This window comes from Ictidomys tridecemlineatus, chromosome 11, assembly GCF_052094955.1.
Source record: "Ictidomys tridecemlineatus isolate mIctTri1 chromosome 11, mIctTri1.hap1, whole genome shotgun sequence".
In the NCBI taxonomy this organism is placed as follows: domain Eukaryota; kingdom Metazoa; phylum Chordata; class Mammalia; order Rodentia; family Sciuridae; genus Ictidomys; species Ictidomys tridecemlineatus.
Window position 1 is genome coordinate 33232381 of NC_135487.1, and position 27879 is coordinate 33260259.

The window sequence follows — 27879 nt, forward strand, 5'->3', positions numbered from 1 at the left end:
CCCAGTGCCTTTAAGCAGCATTGGCCAGCTTCCAGGTACTCTCCTCCTGTCTACAGTTTTGAACACCCATCCAGGCCTATTTTTCTAAGCCCTGTTCCCTTATGATAGCCTCCTCCTTTAAAAAAAAAAAAAAAAGGTTTTTTTAGTTATAGGTGGACACAATATATTTTTATGTGGTGCTGAGGATTGAACCCGGTGCCTCACACATGATAGGTGAGCGCTCTGCCTTTTTCTTCTTGCCAGTGAATCCCTACAGAGAAGGCTTCCTGAATCTCTTGCAATGCCTCAAACCTTGGTGTTGAAGCTAGAATTAGGCAGTCAGTGTAGATAGGTAAATCGAGTCAAGTAGGATCTAGGAGGCCAATTGTGAGCAAGTCTGGGAAGTTGGAGACTGTCTCCTGAGGAATCTTATCAAGAACCTGCTCCTGCTCCAACTTGTTGCCAAGGTAACCTGTCCCAGGAATTTCCCCACCCTACAGGGAGCTATAAGGTTAATGTGTCCTTGTCTACTCCCCCCCTGCCCTTCCCCCTTCAGCCCACCTATTTCCCACCTTTTGGCCTTCCCATCGAGCATTCTTGGGCCTAGTCTCCTCCACTGGAAGGAAAAAGATAAGGGGGGAAAGCAGGAGAACAAAGGAAGTCTAGGACATATAAAAAAGGCAGAACATGGGGCTGGGGATGTGGCTCAAGCGGTAGCATGCTCGCCTGGCATGCATGCGGCCCAGGTTCGATCCTCAGCACCACATACCAACAAAGATGTTGTGTCCGCCGAGAACTGAAAAATAAATGTTAAGAAATTTCTCTCTCTCTCTCTCTCCCCCCCTCTCTCTCTCTTTAAAAAAAAAAAAAAAGGGCAGAACACCTTGCTTCTTGGGATACCAGGATACCAGCTATGGCCCCATTCTCCCTCACAGGAGAAGTCTATGTTACCCCTTTTTAAATAAACCCTGCTTCATATGCTTGCCTCGGCATGCTTTTTTTTTTTTCAGAGTAGAAATTAGAAGTTTATTAAAGGACAGCAGAAAAGACTTCTCCCGGAGGAAGAAGAGGACCCAAGAGGTGGAATCCCTCGGCATGCTTCTTTAATGTTCGAACTTCAACATGTGGGGAAGCAGGACTCATCACCGTATTAGTGTCCATACCAAATGCCTCCCCAATGCTATTTCTCCCGAGTTTAGCTTAATACTCACTGAGCTTTTTGCTTATGCCTTTTGCCCTTCTTGAATGCCCTTCCTTAACCCTTAAAGGGTCATCCAGTTGAAGCCAGATTTTTAATTTCCTCCTTTCACTGATCTCACATAATCCTGGGTCTCAAGGCTAGAACCCCCACTCACCCCCAAAGCATTGGCTCAAGGCCAGTTAGGAAGCTTCAAAGAGCAAAGAGGACTTGATTTCTAGTCCTGACAGGGTGGGGTGCAGCTGTTCTTTTCAGGAACAACAAAATAAACAACAACAAAGGGTCCCCCTCCCTACACTTCTTGGGAAAAGGGAGCAAAAGATGTTGAGAGAAGTAGGCTTAGAGAGATAAGTGTAGCTGAGACATGTAGATGGCATATTGGTGGTCCATCTTTTTATATCAATTTTTCTGGACTGTTTAGGGGAATGAAGGTCTTCTAAACATTTTAATATTAAAAAAAGAACTTCAGGCTGGGATGGTGGCTCAGCAGTAGAGCGCTGGCCTAGGGGGTCGGGTGGGGGGTGGGGGTTCAATTCTCAGCACTACATAAAAATAAAGGCATTGTGTTGTGTCCATCTACAAAAAAGATTCATATTCTCTCTCTCTCTTTTTAACAACAACAACAAAAAAGAACTTAAAGGATAACCCCTGAATTGTGAAGAAAAGCATGAAACTGCTAAGAAATCACTTGTTTGTGAAGGAAGGATTCAGGATCCTTCACCAACAAGGGCTGTGTCCTTTGCTTTGAGGTCACGGGTAGAGTGTGAATCCAGTTCCTGGCATTAAATGAAGGTGACTATTGTGATTTCCTAGGCCCTGAAAAGGAGCAGTGTCCCCACTGTATCCTAGGCGACAGACCTGGAGGAAGGCGTGTCAAAGGCGGAGTCATAGGCCCTCCTTCGGTCGCGCTCCGCCCAGTACTGGTTCCTCGTGGCCTTACTACTCGCCCTTGCCCCCAGAATCCACTTTGGATGACACTGTAAGGTGAACCGAGCTCCCAAGGCCACCCAGCTTAAATTTTAAATTTCTTCCCTAGAAAAGAGCAAGCGAGGAACACGATCTCTGGGAAGAACTGGACTCCACCAGTTTCCAACCGGCTCTGGACAACCAACTTGGGACCAAAAGTCTTGGGAGTTCTGAACGATAAGGGAGCTGCCTTAGAAGAAGAACCGCCCGGCTGGCCACGAGGCGCGTAATGGCCGTGCACGCCCGCCGCCTGTGTCACATCGCCTTCCAAGTGGCTGCCGGGCAGCCCCTAGCCCGGGATCTGCAGTGCCTCTTTGGCTTCCAGCCCCTGGCGGCGCGGGAGGCAGGTGGCTGGCGGCAACTGGCCCTACGCAGCGGAGACGCCGTCTTTTTGGTGAATGAGGGTGCGGGGCCCGGGGAGCCGCTGTACGGTCTAGACCCACATCATGCTGTGCCCAGCGCCACGAACTTGTGTTTCGATGTGGACGATGCGAGCACCGCTGCCCAAGTGCTGGCATCCCGGGGCTGTCGTGTGCCGGTGCCCCCAGTTAACGTTCGGGATGCTCAGGGCGCCGCCACCTACGCTGTGGTTAGCTCGCCGGCTGGCAACCTCAGCCTGACGTTGCTGGAGCGTGCCGGCTATCACGGGCCCTTCCTACCGGGCTTCGGACCGGTGCCCTCCAAGCCCGACGCAGGTTGGGTCAGCCACGTGGACCACTTGACCTTGGCTTGCACACCCGGTAGCTCCCCAACACTTAGGCGCTGGTTCCAGGACTGCCTGGGCTTTCACCACTTGCCGTTGAACCCAGGGGAGGATCCTGAGCGGGGCCTCGAAGTGGTAACTGAGTCGGGGAATGGGGGGCTGCGGCTCATGGCCCTGCAGACTCCACCCGGCAGCATTGTCCCCACCCTTGTGCTGGCCGAGTCTCTGCCGGGGGCTACCTATAGACAGGACCAGGTGGAGCAATTTCTGGTTCGGCACAGGGGGCCGGGCCTGCAGCACGTAGGACTGTATACGCCGAACATCATGGAGGCCAGTGAGGGTATGGCTTTGGCCGGAGGCCGGCTCCTGACACCTCCCGAAGCATACTACCAGCAGCCAGGCAAAGAAAAGCAGATCCTAGCTGCGGGGCTCATACCTGGCGTTCTGGCCCGACAGGGAATACTGCTAGATGGAGATAAAGGCAAGTTTCTGCTTCAGGTCTTTACCAAGTCCCTCTTTGCTGAGGATACCTTCTTCTTGGAGCTGATTCAGAGGCAAGGGGCCACAGGGTTTGGCCAGGACAACATTCGAGCACTGTGGCAATCCATACAAGAGGAAGCTGCCAGGAGCCAGAAAGCCTGAGGACAGCCAGAGCTAGATGCAGCCACTTTCTTGTAGCTTGAGACACACCCAGAGGAGGCCCAGCTATTGAAATGCAATACCCTCAGAGGCCAGGTGTGCCCTGCTTCTCCTTAGTACATGCCAGCAGTTAAGTCTCTTACTGGGCTTCAAAGAAGTGTTGTTTTTTGTTTGTTTGTTTAAGTATAAAACATTTCTTACAATTTAATATCTAATACATTCACAAGATACAAAGAACAATAAAAAATTACATGATTAGGTCACAGACATAACTAATACAAGCCTTTGTGTTCTTTTTTTTTTTAATATGAGTAGGACTAATTTATTTTTTGCAAGATGGGGATTGAACCTAGGACCCTGCACATGCTAGGAACATGCTCTATTACTGAGCTACACTCCCACTCCTTTGTGTTCCCCTATGATAGTATTTCCCTCTCTGCCCCAGATTTGTGATTTTTTTTAACCCTTTGCATTTCTGAATTTTCACTATATGTGAAATGTATCCCTAAATAAATGACTTAGTATTTGAGGTAGGTAATTAAGACAAATTCTTCTGTGCTTCCCTTCTCCCTAGGGAGCAACCCATGTAGGTAGAGACAGGCTGGTTCAGGGTTAAGCCCAACCACCTGCTTTAGGATAATACCACTGCTCCAATCAAGCTGACCTGAGACCTAGAAAGTGTTGGGTGTCAACTCTTGGCAGGTGCTCCCTGCAGCAGCCATCACTTCCTGGGGAAAGGAGAACAGATTATGTGGACAGAACACACCCTCCTCTCTCTGCCTAAAGCTGTATGGAAGCTCAACCAGTGGAAATCAGGACCCAATACTTCCTGGGTCCTCAGAGATGTGGAGTAAAGGGGCTAGGGAAAGGATGCAACTTTTCCAAAATGACTACAAAAATAAGCACTTTAGCTGGGTGCAGTGGCACACGCCTGTAATCCCAGCAGTTTAGGAGGCTGAGACAGGATGATCACAGGTTCAAAGCCAGCCTCAGCAATAGCCAGCTGCCCTGAATGCTCCAAGGTCATGGATAAGAACTCCCATAGTCCTGCCAGTAGACCTGAGAGGGAGAGCAGCCAGTTATGGGTCAGGCCTCAGCTGCTGACTCCTTTCTCTACTCCTCCCTGTTGATTGTGCTACTTTGCTTCCAGCATCCAGATATCTGAGTTAGGCCTCTGCACCAGCAGAATGCGGGTACCCCCAAGGGCTCTGGGCTGCTCCAGAACCCAGTGAGACCCTGTCTCTAAATAAAATACAAAATAAGGCTGGGGATGTGACTTAGTGATTGAGTGCCCCTCAGTTCAATCCCTAGTACCCCAAAAAATTTAAAAAAAATAAGCACTTTATTAAACAATAGGACTCTCAGGGATAGGGACTTTCAGAGGCATCACTGGGCTACACTGTTGAGGCTGGGTGTGTCAGTGGGGATATGAGGCCAAAAGAAACTATCCAGGACTTGCTGGCCCCGGTTGGGCTTTTTCCAGCTGGGCTTTTTCTGGCTGGTTGGAGAAGACAATTGGGACCTTTTGGAACCCTGTGTAGAAGCCAAAAGAGGGAGGTACTGAGGAGAGGACATCATGGAATTCTTTCCAGCATCTCCTCTTTATCAATCTAGCTCAGGTTCTATCCTGATATGTAGAGCTGCCTCCAAATATCTTATCTGTGCCTAACTCTACAAAAAGCAGCCTGAGGAAATCTTCCCGAGGTACAAATTTGGCTCCTCTCTTCCACCTTAAATGATTTGGCAGCTTGGTTTTTATGCCTTGGCTTACCTGGGCAGGCTCTGCCAACTTCTCCAGCTAACCAAACGTTCATGGCTCCTTAGGCATTGCAGACTGCATAATGCCCTACCTTTGCACAAACATTTCACACTGTTTTGCCCTCATTACTTTGCTCTTGTCCCCCAACCCTGTACCCAACAAATGTAAAGTCCTCAGATCAAGAACTATTCCTCTGACCCCATGAAAGCCTGGAATGGAGGATGTTCACCCAGACCTGAACCAGTAAATGACTGAAAACCCACGGATTCAGATCTGGAGACAGAAGGATGGGTAAGGGCCATGAGACTTACCTTGCAGGTCCCTGGCTGATGGTCCTCATATACACGGAACACCTAGCCAAGAGTAAGGGGTAAGGACAGGGCTGGCATCTTCTCCAAAAGAGCCAAACTTCTATTTTCTGCCCTTGACATTATGCCCCAGTACTTTAGCTTAAAATGTGTGTGTGTGTGTGTGTGTGTGTGTGTGTATGTGTGTATTCCTATTTACACAGTAATCGGTTCATATAGACAATGTAGGAAACAAAAGGGGAAATGAAGACAAAGGTAGTACCTTTTTCATGGCGGTAGAAACAGCTGCGGTGTGAAATTCCTCTCGGGTCAGCCATCGAGCACCAGGTGGTGTGGTCACTGGGGTCTGCCCTTCCAGGGCCAGACCATATACTTGATATGTTAGCTTGATATGAGAGAAAGTGTGGCTCACCTGGGAGGAGGATCAGGGGGTTGAAATAGATCTGTGGATGTGGCCACAGAGGTCATCAGTCCTGGTCCCTCCACTTTTACTTACCTCTCCAAGGTACTGGAGGTGGGTAGCAGGGAGAGGCCCAGTCCAACTCTGTAGTTTCTGCAGCAGGTCCTTGTGCTGATGCTGTCCTGAGTGCTCCAAGGTCACGGACGGGAACTCCCATAGTCCTGCCAGCAGACCTGAGAGGGAGGGCAGCCAGGTATGGGTCAGGCCTTAGCTGCTGACTCCTCTCTCTACTCCTCCTTGTTGATTGTGTCACTTTACTCCCAGCATCCGGGTACCTGAGCTAGGCCTCTGCACCAGCAGAATGTGGGTACCCCCAAGGGCTCTGGGCTGCTCCAGAACACAGATGGCCAGGTACTCCTCCCTGGGGGGCCTGCGGCTGGCCTTTCTGGGAAAGTTGGCCACTCCCAACGTGTAGTTCCAGGGTTCTGTGGATGGCAGGCACAGCTGGCACTTTCCAGTGATGGGAGCTGGAAACAGAGATCCCCAAGCCCTGCTCAGTCCAGGAAGGCTTGGGTGCCAAGCCCAGAAAGCAGGCTTGGCCTGGTTCAGCAGGATCTTGCTCAGCAAGATCTTACTAGTTCAGAAAGAACTAGTACTGAGGCTTCTATAGGCAGCTCCCTGACAGGGGCAGGAGAGGGTGAGTTTGGGGGGTTAAGGCCGCACTCACTGCAGTCCTCCACGTCAGGAGTGCCTTGCAGGTTCCATGAAGCTGAGAACTGTTCCTTCTCTACCTGAGAGACAGGGTGGGGTGTCATGGGGCAAGGGCCATACCCTAGGATTCCTGAGTGCTCCCTCCCCAGGAGGCTCACCCTCTGGCGTGCCCTGCACAAGCTCTGCACAGGGCACTGGCTGCAGAGAGGCCGCTGTGGGGTGCACACTGTGGCCCCCAGTTCCATGGCTGCTTGATTAAAGTCCCCTGGTCGGTTTGGATCCACTAGCTGCTGGGCTAGGCTCCTACAAGAGAACACCTCTGTGAAGAAAAGACCCTTTGAAGATACCCCTCCCATAGTCCCCCATTATTCCAGTATCATACCAGAGATGCTGAGAGACAAGGGTGCTCTTGGAATCAGCACCAATGGCTCGGACACGGCACAGCACCCGTACTACATTCCCATCCACCACACCGGTTGCCTTGTACAGAGAAGTTCAGAACTTAGCCTTGGCTCGGAGATAGCACACACAAAGTATGGGTGGGCAATGGTCTCACCTGACCAAAGGCAATGGAAGCAATGGCTCCAGCTGTGTACCGCCCCACACCAGGTAGGAGCTGCTGTAGGGTGTCTGCTGTACGAGGCATGTGGCCCCCTAGCTCTTCTACCACCTGATTGGGGTAAGGTTTAAGGTTATGAAACACTTGAGGCCCCAGGCTTCTACACCCTGCCCTTGGCAACCCCTTACCTTCCGAGCTCCCTCCTGTAGTCGCCGGCCTCGAGAATAGTAGCCCAGGCCAGCCCAAAGTTGGTTCACCTCCTGTAGGTGGCGTCACAGGTCAAAGAGATAAGTGGTCAATCCCTCAGTTGTCCCCATTCTCACTACCCAAGGATAGCTTTTACCTCCAGAGAAGCATTGGCCAAGTTCTGCAGTGTTGGCCATTTCTATAGTTCCAAAGCAGAAAAGAAGAAGAGATCAAGGGTTAGGGCAGTGAAGGAAGATTTCTCTACACACATCCCAAAGTATAGGCTCTTTTCTGGGGTCTGGCCCAACCCTCCCCTCTTTTCCCTGGTGTCACCTGCATCCACCGGGTATAGTAGTTGATCACTGTGGCAACCTGGGTCTGCTGCAGCATAACCTCTGACACCCACACTAGGGGAGAGGGGTTGGCATGAGAGTACTGCTAACCTGCCTTGCAGACCTGTACATTTCCAGGCAAGGTACCCCTGCTTTCAGGAGATGTACTGACCTGCATATGCTCGCCTATCCAGGTCCTCCTCATCCTCTGCCTGTCAGTGCAAGCCCAGGTGGGAAGTTAGTATGGAAGGTCCTGGATGCCATTCTCCTGCCCAACCCTTCTTGTTCCACATCTGCTTACCTGTCTTCTCCAGGGTAGGTCCCGCTTCTCTGTGTCATACCAGCTCAGTAGACTCTTCCTGAAGGCTATTATTTCAGTTCTATTTCTGAATAGATGGTACGGGGAGACAGAGGCCTGAAATATCTCCTCTTCTTGCTGACTGGCTAGGTCTGCAGGAGTCCCAGGACACTCAGAGATCCTCCCTGCATAGGGAATCCACCTCAGGAGGAACCCAGGACATAGAAGCCTGTGGCGGTGTACTCTATACAGGACCTCCCCTACTCCCAATCTAGTGCTTAAGCTTTGGAGCTAGAGTCAACCACAGTTCTCTAGCTGTAAGTAGCCTTGACCCAATTTATGGCCTTAATTTTCTCAGAGTGATACTGCTGGCTCTGTTGTCTCTGGGCCATGATGAAAACCCAACAGTTTTAGTTAGACATGACAAATATCTACGCAAGGTCCCTATTTACAAAACACTTTCAAGCTCATAAACTCATTTGATCCCATGAAAGTCACATGAAGGAAGAAAAGCATAGGCTATTGCTCTGTATTATTGGTAAAAAAAAAAAGTAGGCAATTAGAGCAATTATCCCAAAGTCACACAGCAACACAGAATTATGCCCTTAAATAGTGTCTTAATGCTTTAAGTCATACCAGGCTCCCTTCTCAGTCCAAATCTGCACCCTTTCACAGCCAATGAAACCAGCCTCTGGAGTCTTTGGCTAGGACCAAGCTTCTTACCCTTAGGAGCAGAAGGCTTGGCCTGGCTACTATTGGGGGCACGTTTCTTCCTTCTCTCCTGGCTGGCTGCCTGCTTTCCCAGATTACTTCCCACAGCTGCTCGAAGTTTCCTCATGATGGCCTGGAAGAGAAAGACCCAGCCCAAGTAGTTGGTCACAATGAGACTAAATCTTGGGGCCTCACAGTAGTTACAGTCACTTCTATCTCTATACCACTTACAGAGTATCTAATTTTTCTCATGCACTCTCAAGACACCTAGGGTTTGCTCTTGGCTCTCTGTGGCACTGAGAGGTATGACCAGCACAGGAACACTAGCATGAGAAATTCAGAGTAACAAGCCAGGGTCAATATGGGCCAAGGACCAAAGTCTTCTGTTGGGGAGTATTTACGGGTTCCTGATGCTTATTATGATGTTGTTGTTTCAAGGTATCTGGGGGCATAGGGTGGGTGGGAGGTTTCTCCACTTAGAAATATTTCATGGTTACACTAAAACCTTTATTTGATAAAAAGGAGAAACCAAGGATCAGAGAGGGAAAAAAGATTTGCCTAAGACTAGATGGCAAATCAATGGGAGAAGAGATGAACTACTTTTATTCCTAATAACTTTCTGATCTAGCAATTATTACTGACCATTAGCAATAAGATCACTGCTCTGACTGTTCTTCTGGCTGCCTTTTCTCTAACAGAAAAAAAGAGGCTAACAGTGTTTATGTAAGACCCCATGAAGTGTTTCAATTTCCTGATGGCTCCCCAAGGCAGGTACTACTACTGCCTCCATTTTATTTATTTATTTACTACTACTGCTTCCATTTATTTATTTATGGTCTGGGAATTGAACCCAAGAGTGCTTAGCCACTGAACTCCATCCTCAGCCCTTTTTATTTTTTTTTCTTGCTAAGTTGCTGAGGCTGGCTTTGAACTTATGATCCTCCAGGATTATAGGCATGCACCACAGTAGCTGGCCTACCTCCATTTTAGCTATGAGAAAATGAAGGTTTGTAGAGTTTAAACAACTTGATCTTTCAAACTGAGTGTGCACTCTTATACTCTGGCTATGCTACAATCCCAAGCCTATTTCAAACTCTTACCTCAAGGTTTCAACTTTACCATCTCATTTTCATCAAAAGAGCTTGCTTCCTGGGGCTGAGGTTGTGGCTCAGTGGTAGACTACTTGCCTAGCATGTGTGAGGTACTGGGTTCAATTCTCAGCACCACACATAAATAAATAAAATTAAAGGTCCACCGACAACTAAAAAAATAAATAAAAGAGCCTCCTTCAGTGAAAAAAACAATACAAACCTCCCTCCATTTGCATTGACTTCCTTCTTTCTCCTTTTATGTGAAGGAGGGATCTCTCTTTTTCCCCAGGGTCCTGTTCCTCCAATCTTCCAACCAAGACCCACTCTCCTCCCCTTCATGGCCAGACTTCTTTTACCAAACTCACTCCCACAATTTATTCTACAATTTTCCAAAGAGCAAAGTAACCTTTTCACGACATGATCATGTCAATTCCTTTCTTACAACCTTTAATGACTTCCCATTAATTCCTTAAACAAATATATATAGATTGTCTACTATGTGTCAACCTGTTTATTCAGTAAACAAACCACAAACCATCAAAGATTCCTGGGCTGGGGTTGTGCCTCAGTGGTACAGCACTTGCCAAGCATGTGTGAGGCCCTGGGTTTGATCCTCAGCACCACATATAAATAAATGAAATAAAGGTATTGTGCCCACCTACAACTGAAAATAATAATAATAATAAATAAAAAATTCCTGTCCTCATGGAGCTTATATTCTAATAGGGGTAGGCAATACAAACACATAATAAGTAAATTATATGGGATGTTAGAAGGCAATACTATTAGCATAAAGAGGAAAAGTAGAGAAAACGAAGGGCATAAAATGCCAGAATGGGAATGAAATGTTGCAATTTTAAATAATGTGGTCAAGGTAGGTCTTATTAACGTAATATTTGGGGCTGTGGTTGTAGCTCAGTTGTAGAGTGCTTGCCTAGCATATGTGAGACACTGGGTTTGATGCTCAGCAACACATAAAAATAAATAAAGATACTGTGTTCATCTACAACTAAAAAAAAAAGTAATATATATATATTTTTTTAAAGAGAGAGTGAGAGAGGAGAGAGAGAGAGAGAGAGAGAATTTTTTTAATATTTATTTTTTAGTTCTCAGCGGACACAACATCTTTGTTGGTATGTGGTGCTGAGGATCGAACCCGGTGGGCCGCACGCATGCCAGGCGAGCGCGCTACCGCTTGAGCCACATCCTCAGCCCAGTAATATTTGACCAATAACTTAAAGCAGCTGGAGTTAGCTATGTAGATACACAGAAGAGGCATTCCAAGAAGCTAGTGGAAAGACTCTAAGAAGGGTGACTGGCATGTTTGTGGTACATTAGGCAGGCCAATGTGGTTAAATAGAATGAGTGAACAGTAAGAGATGGGAAGGTGGGATAGGATCACTAAGAACCTTTTTGAGGGCTTTGGCTGTCATATCTCTTGCTCTTAGAATGAGCCAATACTGGGGATGGGGTTGTGGCTCAGTGGTAGAGTGCTCGCCTACCATGCATGAGGCACTGGGTTTGATCCTCAATACCACATAAATGTAAAATAAAGATATTGTGTCCACCTAAAACTAAAAAATAAATATTAAAAAAAAAGAATGAGTCAATACTGTTAATATAGCCTTGAAGGTCCATGTGCCAGGGCTGTACTTGTTTCATCCTCTCCTCTTACTATGCTCAAGCCACATTTACCTGAATTTAGTTGCTTAAATCTCCAAAGTTGTCTGTCCACTTTGAGGCCTCATACACTCCATTTCCTCTGCTTGGAGAGAGCTTTTCTATGTTTTTCCTAATATCCAATCATTTTTTAGGTTTTGGCTTAAATGTTCAAGCACCTTACTCTCTTAGGTCTCCATTATAGCTCTTATTTTTTAAAAATATTTTTTAGTTTTGATGGACACAGTACCTTTATTTTATTTATTTTTACGTGATGCTGAGGCTCACAAGTGTGAGACAAGCACTCTGCCACTGAGCCACAATCCCAACCCTCCATTATAGCTGTTAACTGTAATTTCACACTTAATTGTGATTCTTCCAGTTAGTGTCTGCTTACCCTACTTTAAAATATATATATCTTTACTTGTAGATGGACACAATACTTTTATTTATTTTTACGTGGTGCTGAGGATCAAACCCAGTGCCTCTACTACTGAGCCATAATCCAGCCCTGCTCACCCTACTTGACTGTAAAAAACAAACAAAACAAAAAACAAAAACAAAACAACAACAACAACAAAAAAAAACCTCCAGGAGGACCAGGACTAGATCTCTTCTGTTAATTGTCGTGTTCTCAAAGCCAAAGCCAGATAAACACTGTAAATGTTTGTTAATTTAATTAATGGAATGGAGGACGGTGTTTCTTTTTTAAAAAGAAGGGGATAAGTCCAAGCAACTCAATAATGACGAAAAGGACTCAGTAGGGGGAGAAAAGTTAAAAGACGCCCTAGAAACAATAAACAAGGAGAATCGGTTGCTGGGCCCAGGGAATGAAAACTAGAGTCCCTGGGGCTGGGGATGTGGCTCAAGCGGTAGTGCGCTCCCCTGGCATGCGTGCGGCGGTTCGATCCTCAGCACCACATACCAACAAAGATGTTGTGTCCGCTGAGAACTAAAAAAATAAATTAAAAATTCTCTCTCTCTCTCTCTCCTCTCTCACTCTCTCTTTAAAAAAAAAAAAAGAAAAAAGAAAACTAGAGTCCCTGGGAAGAGACTACTACTCCTAATACCTCTCTCCTCTCTCACGGTAGTAAGAGTCATGCCCAAACACCGTGTAGGTCAACTGTACTTTCTAATTGCTTTCCAAATGGAACCTTCCTCATCATCCCCACTACCAGAACCTTAATTCTATTTTACTTCATCGCTTGGACTTTTTCAAATGCTTCCCTCTTAAAAAGTCAGTCGCTTTATAACCTCAACATCCTTGTTCTGTGGAATGCTCTCCGCCCGCACTAAGCTCTCCATCTTCCCAGGGAATTTGCCCATGCCCAGAACACCTTTCTTTCCCCCAATGCCCTTCTTCTGGCCTAACTCATTAGCATATTTTAAGCTCAGTTCAGGAAGTGCCCCCTCTTTTGGGAATCCCGCCCTGCCCACCCAAAGCATTCCGGAACGGTGCAGACAAACACCGCAGGCGTTAAGACTGGGTTCCCACCCTCCCGAGGCCACGCGTGGGAAGAAAAATTACCTCCTCCACCGGCTCCCGCGCAACACCAAGGGGCGTGGCTCCGGCCAATCCAGGCGGGGAGTCCGCAGCACCAGCCAATAGGCTCTCAGCGCGGGCCGGGCCCACTTCCCTGCACAGGGCCCGGGAGGTCTGAACGGAAGTCCAACCCTACTGCGACCCCACGCGTGAGACCCCGCCCCATCCTCGACCGCCGGAGTCGAGCCAGGAGGCTAAACGGAAGTCTTCCGGCAGCTCAAGAGAGGGACGCGCGGCACGCTCTGCGTCATGGCTGCCGACAGTGACGATGGCGCAGCTTCAGCTCCAGCGGCCTCAGACGGTGAGCGACTTCCCAAGGGCCGCCCTAGAAGTTTATGTGCTCTGGGGGAGGGGAAGACCTCGGGCTGGTTGATACAGATCTTAACCTTCAGAAAAGTAACTCTTTTCTTCGGAAGCAGCCACGAGCTGCGCGCTCAGCTGCAAAGCTTGGGAGTGTTGAGAACGTAGGGCTGGTGGGGTCTGTCGGGAGATGTGGTCTGGATGGAACTCTTGTGATTCGTTTAAATGGGGCAAGTTACACGTGATGGTCGAAAGGAAGTAGGACGTATTGAGAGCTCTGGTGTGGGCCAATATTTATCAGGCGATGGGGCATGCTAGGAACAGCTTGTGGCTGCGGGGGCACCATAAGAACAGTAGTGAGGCGCCTTAAGGGAGTTTAAGGGAACTCATCCTCAAACCCTGCGAAATATTGACTAAAGGGAGCGGGAAAAGAAACCTCGAACATCTTGTTTAGCTTTCTACTGATTTATGCTGAGGAGGAAGTCTTACTTTAAAGACTTTCCCCAAATTCAGGGCACTGTCCATTCCAGTGAAGCACTTTGGACATAAAGGTTTAAGAGAAAAGCTAACATCGGAACCCAACCCCTATGGCTAGCTTGGTGTCTGTTCACCTGGGAGCACGCACATTGATCACCATTCTTATACCCAGGTTGTATCAACAAATGCACAAAATCTGGGGATGAGTTAATCCAGGTTCCTGTGGTGGATGTGCAAAGTGACAACTTCAAGGAGATGTGGCCATCCCTCTTGTTAGCCATAAAGACTGCTAGCTTTGTGGCTGTGGACACGGTATGAGATGGGAAACAGGGAGGACAGGTGGTTTTGAAGGGACTGGTACTGGGGGGCCACTCACAGCCCTTCCTTAATCCACCCATAGGAACTGAGTGGGCTTGGAGACAGAAAGAGTTTGCTGAACCAGTAAGTATTAAGTCTTTAGTTCCAGCCCTGGCAGGAGGGGCAGATATCAACCCTGGAGTGTGTGGGGAGTCACAGTCCTGGGTGGTTTGGTTCTTTCATGAAATAATTCAGCCATAACTGCCCTCAAAACCAACCCCAAGGTGCATCGAGGAACGTTACAAGGCTGTGTGTCATGCTGCTAGGACCCGTTCTATCCTCTCCTTGGGCCTTGCTTGCTTCAAGCTGCAGCCTGACAAGGTATGAGCTGTCTCACTCCTGTCCCAAGTTTGTGGCTGTGGGGAGGAGGGTTGAGTTGCAGGGGAACATCAGGTGTGAGGATTTCTTCTTCCAAATCTTGATATAACAGATATCTTTCTCTTTCAGGGTGAACACTCTTACCTAGTCCAGGTGTTCAATCTTACCCTGCTGTGCATGGAGGAATATGTTATAGAACCAAAGTCTGTGCAGTTCCTGGTGCAGCATGGCTTCAACTTTAATCGCCAGTATGCCCAAGGCATACCCTACCATAAGGGCAATGACAAGGTAGGACTTCAGCTTCCTTAACCTTGAGTCTGGCGCTCAAGTGACTTTATTTCTTCCTACCCTAGGCTAGATGCCAGAGAAGAATTTGCTTATGTGAGTATGGGAAATCACTAATGACAATATGGGAAAACAAGACAAATTAATACAAGGGTGGGTAACATCGGGTTAGATAACAAGGGAAAATTTTCCAGGTGGGGAAGCCTGGGATTAATGTCCTGTAGAGGAGTCTATCTGACCCCTTCCCTTCCACCTAGGGTGATGAGAGCCAGAGCCAGTCAGTACGGACACTGTTCCTGGAGCTAATTCGGGCCCGTCGGCCCCTTGTGCTGCATAATGGCCTTATAGACTTGGTGTTCCTGTACCAGAACTTCTATGCACACCTGCCTGAAAGCCTGGGAACCTTCACTGCTGACCTTTGTGAGATGTTCCCATCAGGCATTTATGATACCAAATATGCTGCTGAGTTTCATGCCCGCTTCACGGCCTCCTACTTAGAATATGCATTCCGGAAATGGTGAGGGAATGGTTGAGGGAAAAGGGTGGGGCCTAGTATGAGTCTGTTTCATTCACTTAAGATGTTTGTCAAGCACTTACCATGTGCTAGGCACTGTTTTAAGATTCAGCAGACAAAAATTCCTGTTCTCTTTGATCTAGTGAACCAATACCTTCTTGCACTTTTGTAGTGAGCGGGAAAATGGGAAGCAGCGGGCAGGTAGCAACCCACACCTTACCCTGGAGTTCTGCAGCTATCCTTCTAGCATGAGGGCTCATATTGACTATCGCTGCTGCATGACCCCTGCAATTCACCGTCCTCATCCCACCAGTATCTGTGACAACTTCTCGGTGAGACCACTTGCTCATTTCCTGGGGGAGGGGAAGTTCTGATATTTGAAACTCCTTTATATAAGCCCTCTTTCCTACCTCTAGGCCTATGGCTGGTGCCCCATGGGACCACAGTGTCCTCGGTCCCATGATATTGATCTCATCATTGACACTGATGAGGCTGTGATAGAGGATAAGCGGCGGCGACGACGACGTAGGGAAAAACGTAGAAGGGCTTTGTTGAGCCTGCCTGGGACACAGACCTCTGGGGAAGCTGAGGATGGTCCTCCCACAAAGCAAGTCCATGGGGACCTAAAGGCTGAGGAAATTGAGCAGAAAGTGGCTGAGGTTGATACAAAGGACCAGCCTGGCTCTGATCAAGATCACAAAAATGACTTGGAGAAGGAGCTTAAAGCAACAAGGTATGAAACAACTGACATGGCTACCTCAGAAGTGCCAGGGGGCCAAGCCAGTCTTAACCCAGTGCCTGGGGATGGATTGCACCGGGCTGGTTTTGATGCCTTTATGACAGGTTATGTGATGGCCTATGTGGGAGTGATCCAGGGACCACAGTCCTGCAGCTCTGAACCCTGGCTACCCGAATGTCACAACAAGGTATATCTGAGTGGCAAAGCTGTCCCCCTCACAGTGGCCAAGAGCCAGTTCTCTCGTTCCTCCAAAGCACACAATCAGAAGATGAAGCTGGCATGGGGCAGCAGCTGACCCAATTTATGAGAGATACTCAGCCCAGGAAGAAAAGCTGAGAGTAGAAGGAGTTGTTTGGGTCTCTCTAGCCTGTGAATATCACACTCAACTACACAGAATTAAGGTGGGAGAACCTAACAGATACTGGCTACATTGCCCCTGGACCTTTTCCTTTACCCCAGAGGCTGAGGTATGAGGGTACAAGTAAGAAGGCTGACCAGCACCTGCAACACCAACTTTATTTTTAAATCTGAAAGTGTCTTGGGAGAGTTTTACAAAAAAATCAACAGAAATGAGTTATGAAAATATTTGACCAACTTCATTCTTTGGTTATTTCTTATTGCGGCTCTGTAAGGACAGACTGTTCCCGAAGCTCCAGCTATAGCAGGAAGGGAAAAAAAATCAGTCCAAGTATAAACCATTTAACCAATTGGGTGTTTATCACCTGTTGATAACATAGAGCAGGCCCTAGGGCCTACAAAACCAGCCCCACTCCCAACCACAAGGTTGAAAGTCTTAATGAGGCAGAACATTAAGACTCCTTTATAAATATGAAAATAGATTAATCAACTGGAAAAGTTCTTTGAATGGGTTAGCTAAGAGCCATGACCACCACGCTACCTTGCCCTCCCCCTGCATAGAAACATAGTGATGTGGTCTGACAATGCAGTAAGTGCAAACAGCAATTATTCAAGTGTCTTAGACATACTGGCAAGAAGCACCCCAGTCTTCAGCCCTTTATCACTTCCTGGTCAGCTCCAAGTTCCATCCGGTAGCTTATATGCCCCCAAAAAAGGCAACATAGATTTGGGATGGTAGAAGAACCAGGGTAATACCGCCTGCCAGCTCAACCTAGAACTAAGAGTTCTCTGGTCCTGTCTGGGGAACTATACTTGGGTCAGGTAGAAACTCGAGCTCCTTGTTTAACATCACCAGTTGGCTCTAACTAGGAAGGCCTCTCACTGCTGCCTTCCCTCTCATGCAGCCATTGGGTAAATAGGAACCCAAAAGTTTAGCCAGGCTCCAGGGATGAGTAGAGGATGTGCACCAAGGGGTCCCTATGGCTTCAGCTGAAGGTCCATCCCCAAGGTAAGACAGGGACTAAACCCCCTTATCCATCCTGTTCTCCCTGGACTTGCAGTCCTATGCTCGAGATAGATTAGGGTACTGCAGCCAAGTTTCTTGGCTTGCCTTCTTCTACCTCCATTTCCTCAGAGGCACTTCTGCAACATGGGCTTGTCTCCTGGGGCTTGAGCCCAAAACCGTTTTCTTCCTGGGGAATAGAGCAGTCCATGGCCTCATGGGCTGGAGCAGCTGCCCGGAATGGCGGGATCTCTCTTACCCTGTACTTGAGACTACTGAGTCGTGGTGGGGGCCCATCAGATAATGATTCTTCATGGCACACAAATGGACAGGCCTCCTGATGCAAGAACTCTGGTGAACCAGGCAAAGAGCGCCATCGGCGAGCAGGTGGGGCCAAGGGCTCTTGCCAGTCAGCTAGGGGTGTAGTTCTAGGCCCTGGTGCATCCAGGTCAAATACCAGGGAGATTACAGACTTGCTGGGTAGGTCAAAGAGCTTGATCTTGCCGCCTTTGAGGTCCTGACGAGCACTGAAAGGGTTGACTTTGGGGGTACGGGTAGCACCATCTCTTGGTGGCCGGTAATAGGGGTCCAAGACACTCACTGTACGTGGGGGTTTACGAGAAAAGATGTCTGACTGGCTTCGAGACAGCCAAATAGTACGTCTTGGACGTGGTGACTTGTGGGGGATCTTGTCATCCAGTGAGCTCAGCCTCTTCCCCGAAGGCACTTTCTCTAAGGGTCCTAAAGAACAGTGAGTCAGGTCTGGGTTATTCTCAGTAGTCATAATCAACAAAAGTACCACTTCATTAGTGTTTTCACTCAGGAAAGCAAAGTAGGACCTGATGTCCCATTTCATCAATGAGGAAACACTCAGAAGGAAAGCAGTAAGTCAAGTCACAACTCTTTAATAAAAAAGAGTCCAGTACTTTTTTTCCCCGTGATCTCCTGCCCCTCTTCCTTCTAGACCCAAGTTCTTGCAATCACAGCCCTGGGGGGTAGACCCCATAGACTAATTTCTTCTGTTGGGGTCAAGTTGGATTGTCTATGATCTCTTACCCTTTGCTGTGGGTTGCAGCTTCTTGTCCCTCTCCAGCTCTTCTTCCTGTAGGCGGTTCATAATTTCCTCCAGGGTCTTCTCAATCTCCACAAAGGATGGACGCAGTTTGGGGTCCATCTGTAGGCATCCACACCAGTCATGAGCTCCGCCCTCCTCCCACTCCACAGGTGGAATTTGAATGTGTTTCTAGCATCTTTTAAGAGGCAGATGTGCAGCTTTGAGATTTTCCCGAGGCCCTAGGCCATGAGAATGATTCCCAGGGATAAGGCAGGAAAGATGCTACTGTCATTATCTTTTACTATCTTAGTTCTTTTTGTGTGTGTGTCTTATCCCCTTGTTTGGAATACAACCCTCCAAAAGTGTACGCTCACATTAGTTTCTTCTGTTTTTCTTGAGTTCTGATACTGATGTATTTTGGGGAGTTACCTGAACAAAGCCTAGCTACTCTTTGGTCCTAACAGATCTAGCCTTGCTATCTAACTATATAAAACGAAGGTCAACAAGCATTTCCCCCATGTGCCTCAGAACAAGCGTAACCCACAGTCCAACAATAAAACCTGACCAAAGTTCTTTCAATACCCAAATGCAAGGAGTGGTAGGTCTGCCCTGCAAGCTGAGGATTATTGGGTAATACAAAGCTGTTTTTATCTTCCCTTGGTCCAGGGCTCCGGAGACCCTGGCCAGGCCCAGAAGAGGCAGTGCAGTTGGTGTTATACATCCAGTGAAAATGTGTCCCCTCATGAGGCTAATCAGCTGCCTCTCCCTATGGTCTTAACCAGGTGAAAAGGATTCAGACAGCCCCTGACCAAAGCCACAGGGAGAAAGACACTCACATTACAGCAGTTGAAGGTGAGCTGCAGAAAGTCTGGGGGACAGTCTCCCACCATGTGCTGGAAAGCGTCATAGTCCAGCCCGAAATTCTGTGGATGGGTATGGTGGGGTGGGTACAGGGACATGGGTAGACAGGTCATTAATCCCCCACCCATCCTGGCCTGTTCAAAAGAGGAGGCTGGGAGCTGCCTCTCAGAAGTAGCCACAGAATGAGTACCAGCAACTCCACCCCAAGGACAAAATAGTTCTATAGGCTCAAACCAGCCCCATCCCAGTGGCACTGGGTCCCAAGCCTGTAGCTCACCTCTGTGCGGGGAAGATAGTCTGGATCAGCCTGGATGCGGGCGATGATTTCGCAGAGGATGATGCCATAAGAGAACACGTCTGCCTGGTGGGTAATCAGACCTCAGTTGCCCTCTCATTGACAAGAAGATAAGGGTATCTTCCCCTATGTCTTAAAAGCCCAGACCTAGGACTTATAGCCCATATAAATCATTCACTGGGCGATTGCCAGATGCCATCGTTGCTCTTGGCAAAAAGAATGTTCCTTAACCTGAACATAAAGGTTGACCCTTAGTACCTTCTGCTAAAAGTGGATTCTAAAGAGAACTAGGTCTCCAGATCCTCCAGACTTACCTTCTCATTATAGGGCTCATCTCGGAGAACCTCGGGTGCCATCCAGAAGGGTGATCCCACCACAGCCAGCTTCTCATTTCCCATGCTGTGGGGTGAGATTATAAGGAAAATGAATTCACCACTGCCTGGCACACTGGAAATTTTTTGAATGTTGGAAATTCTTATCTCCCATGGATGGGTACAGAGTAGGACTGACTGAAGTCAGTCACTGAACTGACACTAAACTATTGTGATCAAGTCCTAGCCTCCAGGGAGGAAGCTGGATTTTCCCTTAGCTTTAACAATCTCCTCTGCAGCTCTAGCATCCATTAGGGCTACTCACCTGGCATCAGGAATCTTCTCAGCTAGGCCAAAGTCAGCCACCACTGCAGAATAACCATTCTCATCTCTCTTTATCAGGCAGTTCTAGAGATCCCAAAGAAAAGAAGATGGCTCACAAGTGGGAATTAGCCAGCTATAGAGTTATCACCTATGCCTCCCTAATATAGGGCTTCTTGGTGAACTACATTCTACACTGACTGACTTCAGTGGTCAGAAATGGAGGCTTTAAGATAGCCATAAGAGATGAGTTACCTCTGGAACTTCAGTGGCTACCCTAGGTGTCACTTCAGTCTCCAAACTCAAATATTTACCCTTGCTTTTTATGTTCTTAGCACAGTCGTTTAAGTGCCAGAGATATCTCAATAAACAAAATAGAAATCCTTGTCCTCTTGAAGCTTATAGTCTAGTGTAGGACAGACTATCAGGTCCTTGGCCTCCCTTCCTCTTTTCTCAGAGTGCACAGACCCTAGTCCCAGGCCTTAAATTGCCAAGTGAGGTAAACTAGGACAAGTACTCTAGCCTACACTAACTTTCACTGCCCACCAATTACAAGTGACCTCATTTCCTGGGATGAAAAGTTTGATCTGGCTGGGGGTATAGCTCAGTTGTAGAGTGTGTGCTTAGCATGTGTGAGGCCCTCAGTTTGATCCCTAGCACTGCAAAAAGAGATCTGGCTCCTCCAATTGGCCTACCTCTACCTGCCACCTCCCTGCTCCTGGAATCCCTATGCATTTCCCCCATCCAATTTGTCTTAAACAAGTCTGACTTCAAGATTGAACAAGCCCTCCAAACCTTTGCCTTTGCTTAAACCATTCCCTTTCATTTGGGATGGTCTCAATTCATTCTTTCTCATGTAGTGCTGGGATCAAACCTGGGGTCCCATGAGTGCTAATTATGCACTCTACCACTGAGCCACACCCCCCCCCCAACATCCTCATCCAGTTCTCCCTTTTACCTAAGAAAATTTTATGTCTTTTTAGGCAAATTGCTCTTAAGTCCTCACCTTTATATCCCTCTTTTCTCAACTTCTTTGGCTCCTGTATGCTATTTTCTCTTACAGTCTAGCAGAGGTTATGAACACCTCAGGAGCAGATTCTGGTTTGGTCCTTTCTTCCTCCCCATATTTAATTCATAAGTCAGACTAAGGGTATGTTCACTGAACAAATGCTGTTGTCGGCAGAGAAAGAGTGTATCCAAATGACCTATAAACAAACATAAAGCAGCAACCAGCTCTCCCCAAATAGCTGCATTCAAAATAACCCTAAGCCACTCTGGCTTAGGAGGTATCTCGCCCCACCCCTTCCTCCAGAGGCAGCAGAGATCAGGAATCCTTGGCTTATGGAAACTTTTCTGGGGCCAGTAAGGCCCGATCTGACCAAAACCAGCCCCCTTTCCCTTGCCAACCTGTTGTCTAGTTGCCAAGACATTGTCAAGTCACCTCTTGCTTACTCAGCATCAAGTACACATTAATTATTCTGGCCTTGATGCGATTACACCATTCTTCCTCAAGCTGGAAGTTAGGAGCCTGTGATTTCACCACACTTCCTACCCTGGATCCCAAGTACATATACGTCGTCTGGCTTCCAAGAAGGACTGTCCTTGTGCTTGTCCTGGCTTTGACTCTCCCATCAGTCCTGCCGAATCAGCATCCCAACTCCCTGACTTGATAAGAAATGGGCCCTAGGCCAGTCTGCATTAGCCAAAGCCATGGGTAAAGGGCACTATCCTATCATGTCTCTTTTCTTTTCTCCTCCTATTTCACCAACAACTCTTTGTCTCTAAGGCTTGGACTAAAGTCCTATTTACTATTTGCTTTATGGTACTTAGAAACAACCCTATTAAAGCCAGCTTGGGAGCAGCAGGATAGGAATAGAATGTGGCCATAGTATACCACCCTTGTCAATGCTGTTCAGTTTCTATCCCATATTCATATTCATAGAGGCCTGTTCACTTTCTGCAAATCACCCATCTAGTAGAAAGTGACTTCTGAGTAGCATCTCCAGCTAAGAAATGGCTAAGGCAGGAATGATCATGGACCTATAGTGTGGGTTAAGGCTGCATAGCCTAGTGTTCCTAGAGTGGGAATGGACCGCCGCTTCTCTTAAGGTTTCTCCATAGCCAGTAGTTGGTCATTGGAACCAAAAAAAAGTCAAATAGTCTACATCTGAGGTGATAAGAAAAATGAGGAGCCCTGACCAGGATTAGCTTCAAGTTTCCCCAAAACCCCCTGAGCCTGCCCTTTAAAAAATCTAAGCTAAACCAGCCATAGAGGTGCATGCCTGTCTTTCCAGTGACTCAGGAGGCTGAGAGGCCTCAGCAACTGAGACACTGCCTCAACAAAAGGACCGGGAATATAGTTCAGTGGTAAAGCATTCCTACCCAGTACCAAAACAAACAAAACACTAAGCTAATCAGGTTTAGCTTGTGACATTTTTTTCTTCCTTTTCTTCCACTCAGTGGCTTCTGCTGGAAATATTCTCATTGAAGATCCCAGTGAGTTCCCTAACAGCTCAATAGACAAAAAATAGTTCTTAGGTTATTTGGTCTTTCTGTTCATGCCACAGCTAATTAACTTCTTCATCTGTGTATGATTCAAGAATTGTATTAGTATTGGTTATATACAGAATATGGCAATCAGAGCCATGCAGCTAAGACTAGCTATTAGCACCTAGTTGGAGACTATTCCCACTACTTTTTTATTCTCAACTGGCTTCTATGATTCTACAGTTTTGGGTTCCCTTCTCTACCTTTGGCTACTCTGTAACTCCAATGGAGGCTCTTCTTCCCATCCCATAGATGATGCTTTCAAGAGTACTGTCTTGGACCTATATGCTCTTCTGGTACTCCATTTCTAATTACCACCTCTGTGCTGATGACTCAAATGTATATACTGAGCCCTAGCCCCCCACTTTTTTTTTTTTTTTTGGTAAGTTGCATATCTAATCTTCTGGACATCTCCTGGATTACTCATATTGAACTCCATTCATACAAACCTGAACTCATTCCCCCCCCCCCAAAAAAACCCCAATATTTTACTTAGAAAATTATTTTTTTATGTTCGTTTTGTTTTTTAGTTTTGTATACATGCACACATGTGTTGGTAATTGAACCCAGGACCTCAAGCATGCTAAGCACAGGCTCTACCACTGAGTTACACCCACAAGCCCCTAGCTTTTGTTTTTATGTCTTTTGGTATTGCCACTTTCTACCCAGTTTACTAAACTAAAAACCTGGAATTCATCCTAGACTTTTTACTCTTATTTTCACCAATTTTAACTTATAAACATTTCAAACTGGTCCCTCTCTTTTTATTCCTATTACTGTTGCCCTAGTTGAGGGCCTTATCATTCTTCCTCTGAATGTTTCAATACTGTGCTAACTGGTCTGTGTGCTTCCAGAGTTGGTCTCCTGTAACTCATCTTCCTCATTTCTGCCAGCATTATCTTACTGAAATGTGAACCTGTGTTCTATTTAATAGCAGATAATGACATGTTCCATTGGTATGAAATGTCCAGAACAAGCAAATCCGTAGAAATAAAAGATTAGTGGTTGCCAAGAGCTAAAAAGAGAGAGAAATAGGGTGAAGTTTCTTTTTGAGGTGATGAAAAGGCTCTATAATTGGATAGTGGTATGGGTGAATATATTAAAAATCTCTGAAGTGTATACCTTAAATGGGTAAATTTTATTTGGTGCATTATATATTTTTAATTAATATTTGTTTTTAGTTGTAGATGGACACAATACTTTTATTTATTTATTTTTATGTGGTGCTGAGGATTGAACCCAGTGCCTCACACATGCGAGACAAGCACTCTACCACTGAGCCACAATCTCAGCCTGCATTATATCTTAATAAAGCTGTTATTTTAAAAAAGCTGGCAATGATTCTTTCTTTCCTATCTACAAAATAACATCCAAGTTAGATAGTCTGATATAGTCAGACTTTTCTGTCAACCTAATCCTCTGCCACTCCAACTTCACAGTGCAAATCACATTTTTTATACTATGCCTTTCATCTGATCTGGAATACTATTCATTCTCTACCATATACTTATTAAGGAGAATTCATTTTCAAAATTCAGCTCAGGCATTATCTCTTTTGAGAAGACTTCTCTGCACCTGGAGGTTAAATATCCCTTCCTCAAAGCATCCTATGCATTCTTATTTCTCCTCTCTTAACATTTGCCACATTATAATGAAAATGTCTATGTTTCTATAGTACCTTACCCAACTAGACTGTAAGTTTAGGAAAGTGGGGATGTCTTTGGAGGGAAGTGGACTACAAAATACTTTCTAACCCCTCAGGTAAGTCAATGATTGCCCAATTCTCTACATGTCTACATTTTTCACAGGTATAATACCATTATTTTTTCAAAACAACACTATCAGAAAGACAGATCTGAGATTTTTAAGTTTAATGAGAAAAGTGAGGCTTTTAAAAAGTAAAGACCTCAATCGCCTAATTCTAAGAGGGTCTCTCCTAATTCTTTAGCCTCTCCAGAGGGTCAAGTTTAAAAGCTTTCTGCTGGAGACAGCAAGTCCATGGCAGGAGCAATGTATACTTATGAAAGCAGCAGGAACTAGGGTCGATGACAAAGGGATACTGTTTGTGGAGGCAATGTTATAAGGCCTCTTACTTGGAACCTAGTCCCTATCTCCAATGTTGGCTAATTTCAGGACATCTAGTATAATGCTTGCATTTCTGACTCAACTGTGGCTACAAAATATGACACTCAATTAGACTAAGGAGCCAGCCCAATTTTTAGGCTGTTTGGTATGCAATACACAAAAGGAAGACTTCTGAATGAAGTAATTTTGCCTAGAAAAGCACATGTATAAGAGGCCCAGCCAGAGTCCCCTGAGGTGAGAGGTTAACCTTTTTAGGTTCAAAAAGTAGCACAAACACTGCTGATGCATGGTGCCAGTTCCCCTTAGTATAATACATCACATTGCATCAGAGTGGCTTACAGATTTGCCTTTTCAAGGACAGGGGATGATCCCACTCATCTCTATATCTTTTACCTAGCAAAAGAACACAGAAAAAAATCCTGGTAAAAGTTTATTAAATGAAAGTTTGGCCAGATGATCTGGGCCACTATCAAAAAGCATGTGCCAAGTGCATATACTAATCATGTATTCAACTCTCCATAGGGACTGAGCTGACAAGGGGATCAAAAGTGTGGCCAGGAGTGCATTTTTTGGAAACGTACACAAAATTTTCAGAACTGGGCCAGAATAGACATCTGAGAGAAATTCCTGAGGTGTCCTGGAATTGGCATTGAATAACACCACCCAGAGTGGAGAAATACCAAGAATATGTGCAGTGTTAGCTTTAGGTAACAACAACAATTAAAAAAAAAAGGTTCTCAGTATGCCATCACCTCTCTCCTCACTTCAGTATACTCACTCCACAAACCCAGCTATGACCAGATGAAAAAAGAATTTATTTTATATCTCAAGAAAGGTTAAATGGTTCTTTTCACAGCAAAGGCAAATCAGAGAGTGAACTGCCCTCCTAAACACCTCAGGGATTTCTGTAGTCCAAGTCTCTTAGGTCTCTTAGGTTATCTGCTTTAAGTGGGTGCAGTGACATATGCCTGTAATCCCATCAATTCAGAAGATAGGCTGAAGCAAGTTCAGGAACTTAGCAAGACTGTGTCTCTGGGCTGGGGATGTGGCTCAAGCGGTAGCATGCTCGCCTGGCATGCGTGCGACCCGGGTTCGATCCTCAGCACCACATACCAACAAAGATGTTGTGTCCGCCGAGAACTGAAAAATAAATATTGGAAATTCTCTCTCTCTCTCTTTAAAAAAAAAAAAAAGACTGTGTCTCAAAAAAATAAAGAGCTGGGGATGCAGCTCAGTGGCAGAGTGACCCTTTGTTCAATCTCTGGTACTGAAAAAAAAGTGTGTTTTGCTGTAATATGTTCCATTTCTTGCCCTCTATCACACCATATGATCCTATATCTTTACCCCTGGTGCCTGTGTAATGAATGATCTGCTCTGACATCTATCCCCCTGATTAGACTTAAGAGCTCATGGAAGTTACAAGACTAAATTTCAGTCATTTCTATGTCCCCAAAACTGTGTCCTCTGATAGCACAGTATAAATGGTTCCCTGAAGCTGTTGATAATTCTCATTATAAAAAGTAACTTCATTCAGGCATGGTGATGCATGCCTGAAATCCCAGCCATTCAAAAAGCTGAAGCAGGAGGATTGCAAGTTCAAAGACAGCCTCAGCACTTAGCGAGGTACTGAGCAATTTAGCAAGATCCTATCTCTAAATATTAAAAAGGGTTCAGTGGTTAAGCACCCATGGGTTCAATCCCTGGTACCAAAAAAGAAAAAAAATAATAACCCAACTCCAAGATGTCCTAAAATCCCTCTAGCATTCATATTTGTTTCTTTTCTTTTTTCTGTCTTTTTTTTTGTGGTGCTGGAGATTGACCCCAGAGCCTCATGCATGCTAGGCAAGTGCTCTAACATTGAGCTGCATCACAGACTCTGTTTGTTTTTTTTTTTTTTGTAGTTAATAAATACCTTTATTTTGTTTATTTATTTTTATGTGGTGCTTTGCATGTGCAAGGCAAGTTTTACTCTGCCACTGAGCCACAACCCCAGACCCTATTTTGTTGTTTGTTTTTGGCACCAAAGATTGAACCCAGGGGTGCTTAACCACTGAGACACATCTTCAGCCCTTTTTATATTTTATTTAGAGACAGGTCTCTCTAAGTTGCTTAGGACTTTGCTAAATTGCCCAGGCTGGCTTTGAACTCAAGATCCTGCTGCCTCAGTCTCGGGAGCCACTAGGACTGCAGGTGTGCATCACTATTTGTCGATCTGTTTTTAAAATGTTTTTAGTTGTAAATGGATACATTACCTTTATTTACTTATTTTTATGTGGTTGTGAGGATTGAACCCAGTGCCTCGCATGTGCTAGGCAAACACTCTACCACTGAGCTACAACCCTAAACCACCATTTGTTCTTAATTCATGCTCTTTACCCTGAAAATCAGCATTTCCTATTTCTAGCTGTGTGGCCTACACCATACATGGATAGGCTTTTCACTCAGGAGGAATCAACAGGGTGACTTCAATGGAGTCAATATTAATACCACCAAAAAAAGAACAATAATCACCAAGAGCTAGAGATACAATTCACAACGCACAATCTCCTAAGGGTAGCCACAGATCATCAGTCGTGCTTTCCTGATGCCAGGTAGAATTAAGCAGAAACTAACTGTTCTCTCAGTTATCCTGAAGAGTCAAGGCTCACATACAGTTCTACTGGTTGCTACTGGAGCTCCAATAAAAGCCTGTGTGTGGTACCAGGGATTGAACTCAGGGGCACTCAATCACTGAGTCACATCTCCAGCCCTATTTTGTATTTTATTTAGAGACTGGGTCTCATTGAGTTGCTTAGTGCCTTGCTTTTGCTGAATCTGGATTTGAATTCTCGATCCTCCTGCCTCAGCTTCCTGAGGCACTATGATTACAGGTGTGCACCACCATGCTGACATTCCCACTATTTTCCAATCTTCCTGTTATCTCTGATCTGGGAATACTGAATTGATTACTGTTGCAAGGACTGAATCCATTTTTGCAGATAGAACACTTAAGGTCTCAAGAGCATTGAAGACA

General features: G+C 46.1%; 4 protein-coding genes across 19 annotated transcripts in view; 2 read left to right on the plus strand and 2 right to left on the minus strand.

The window, feature by feature from the left end:
- The first annotated feature begins 2043 nt into the window (after positions 1 to 2043).
- Positions 2044 to 3757, plus strand: Hpdl (4-hydroxyphenylpyruvate dioxygenase like). Its single transcript, XM_005317965.5, has one exon. It carries the CDS (start codon positions 2373 to 2375, stop codon positions 3486 to 3488), a length of 1116 nt encoding a protein of 371 aa, XP_005318022.1. The 5' UTR covers positions 2044 to 2372; the 3' UTR covers positions 3489 to 3757.
- Positions 3758 to 4009: 252 nt separating this feature from the next.
- Positions 4010 to 13192, minus strand: Mutyh (mutY DNA glycosylase). Of its 5 annotated transcripts, none has more exons than XM_005317966.5 (16): positions 13028 to 13185; positions 8762 to 8882; positions 8042 to 8223; positions 7913 to 7952; positions 7742 to 7815; positions 7566 to 7607; positions 7411 to 7482; positions 7220 to 7333; positions 7046 to 7143; positions 6822 to 6966; positions 6680 to 6743; positions 6288 to 6479; positions 6049 to 6185; positions 5815 to 5964; positions 5556 to 5597; positions 4809 to 5018 (listed from the first exon to the last, which is right to left on the minus strand). In XM_005317966.5, exons 2-16 carry the CDS (start codon positions 8874 to 8876, stop codon positions 4872 to 4874), a joined length of 1614 nt encoding a protein of 537 aa, XP_005318023.1. In that variant the 5' UTR covers positions 8877 to 8882; positions 13028 to 13185; the 3' UTR covers positions 4809 to 4871. The 5 variants fall into 5 exon arrangements, with proteins under 5 accessions (XP_040144509.1, XP_005318023.1, XP_077882288.1 ...); XM_078026162.1 differs by adding an exon at positions 9850 to 10010 and having other exon boundaries at positions 6680 to 6966; positions 13028 to 13183; XM_040288575.2 differs by lacking the exon at positions 4809 to 5018 and adding an exon at positions 4010 to 4544 and having other exon boundaries at positions 6680 to 6966; positions 13028 to 13192.
- Positions 13193 to 13204: 12 nt separating this feature from the next.
- Positions 13205 to 26097, plus strand: Toe1 (target of EGR1, exonuclease). Of its 6 annotated transcripts, none has more exons than XR_013427751.1 (10): positions 13205 to 13343; positions 13992 to 14131; positions 14220 to 14260; positions 14401 to 14497; positions 14624 to 14782; positions 15037 to 15296; positions 15466 to 15625; positions 15710 to 16026; positions 19113 to 19298; positions 19930 to 26097. XR_013427751.1 is itself a non-coding variant. In XM_078026169.1 (9 exons), the coding sequence occupies exons 1-9, from the start codon at positions 13292 to 13294 to the stop codon at positions 19222 to 19224; spliced, it is 1338 nt and encodes a 445-aa protein (XP_077882295.1). In that variant the 5' UTR covers positions 13205 to 13291; the 3' UTR covers positions 19225 to 26097. The 6 variants fall into 6 exon arrangements, 4 of the variants coding, with proteins under 4 accessions (XP_077882295.1, XP_077882297.1, XP_021575754.1 ...); XR_013427752.1 differs by having other exon boundaries at positions 23963 to 26097; XM_078026169.1 differs by having other exon boundaries at positions 19113 to 26097.
- Positions 16531 to 27879, minus strand: part of Tesk2 (testis associated actin remodelling kinase 2) — a 140642-nt gene continuing 129293 nt past the window's right edge. For 5 of the 7 annotated variants that reach the window (XM_078026166.1, XM_078026163.1, XM_040288577.2 and 2 more), the window contains 6 exons: positions 20239 to 20321; positions 19917 to 20001; positions 19585 to 19668; positions 19283 to 19369; positions 18449 to 18566; positions 16531 to 18133 (listed from right to left, as the gene is read on the minus strand). In XM_078026166.1, coding sequence (XP_077882292.1) covers positions 17469 to 18133; positions 18449 to 18566; positions 19283 to 19369; positions 19585 to 19668; positions 19917 to 20001; positions 20239 to 20321 — 1122 coding nt within the window. In that variant the 3' untranslated portion in view covers positions 16531 to 17468. The remainder of the gene's footprint in view (positions 18134 to 18448; positions 18567 to 19282; positions 19370 to 19584; positions 19669 to 19916; positions 20002 to 20238; positions 20322 to 27879) is intronic. The other 2 variants (XM_078026165.1, XM_078026164.1) reach the window with 2 other exon arrangements.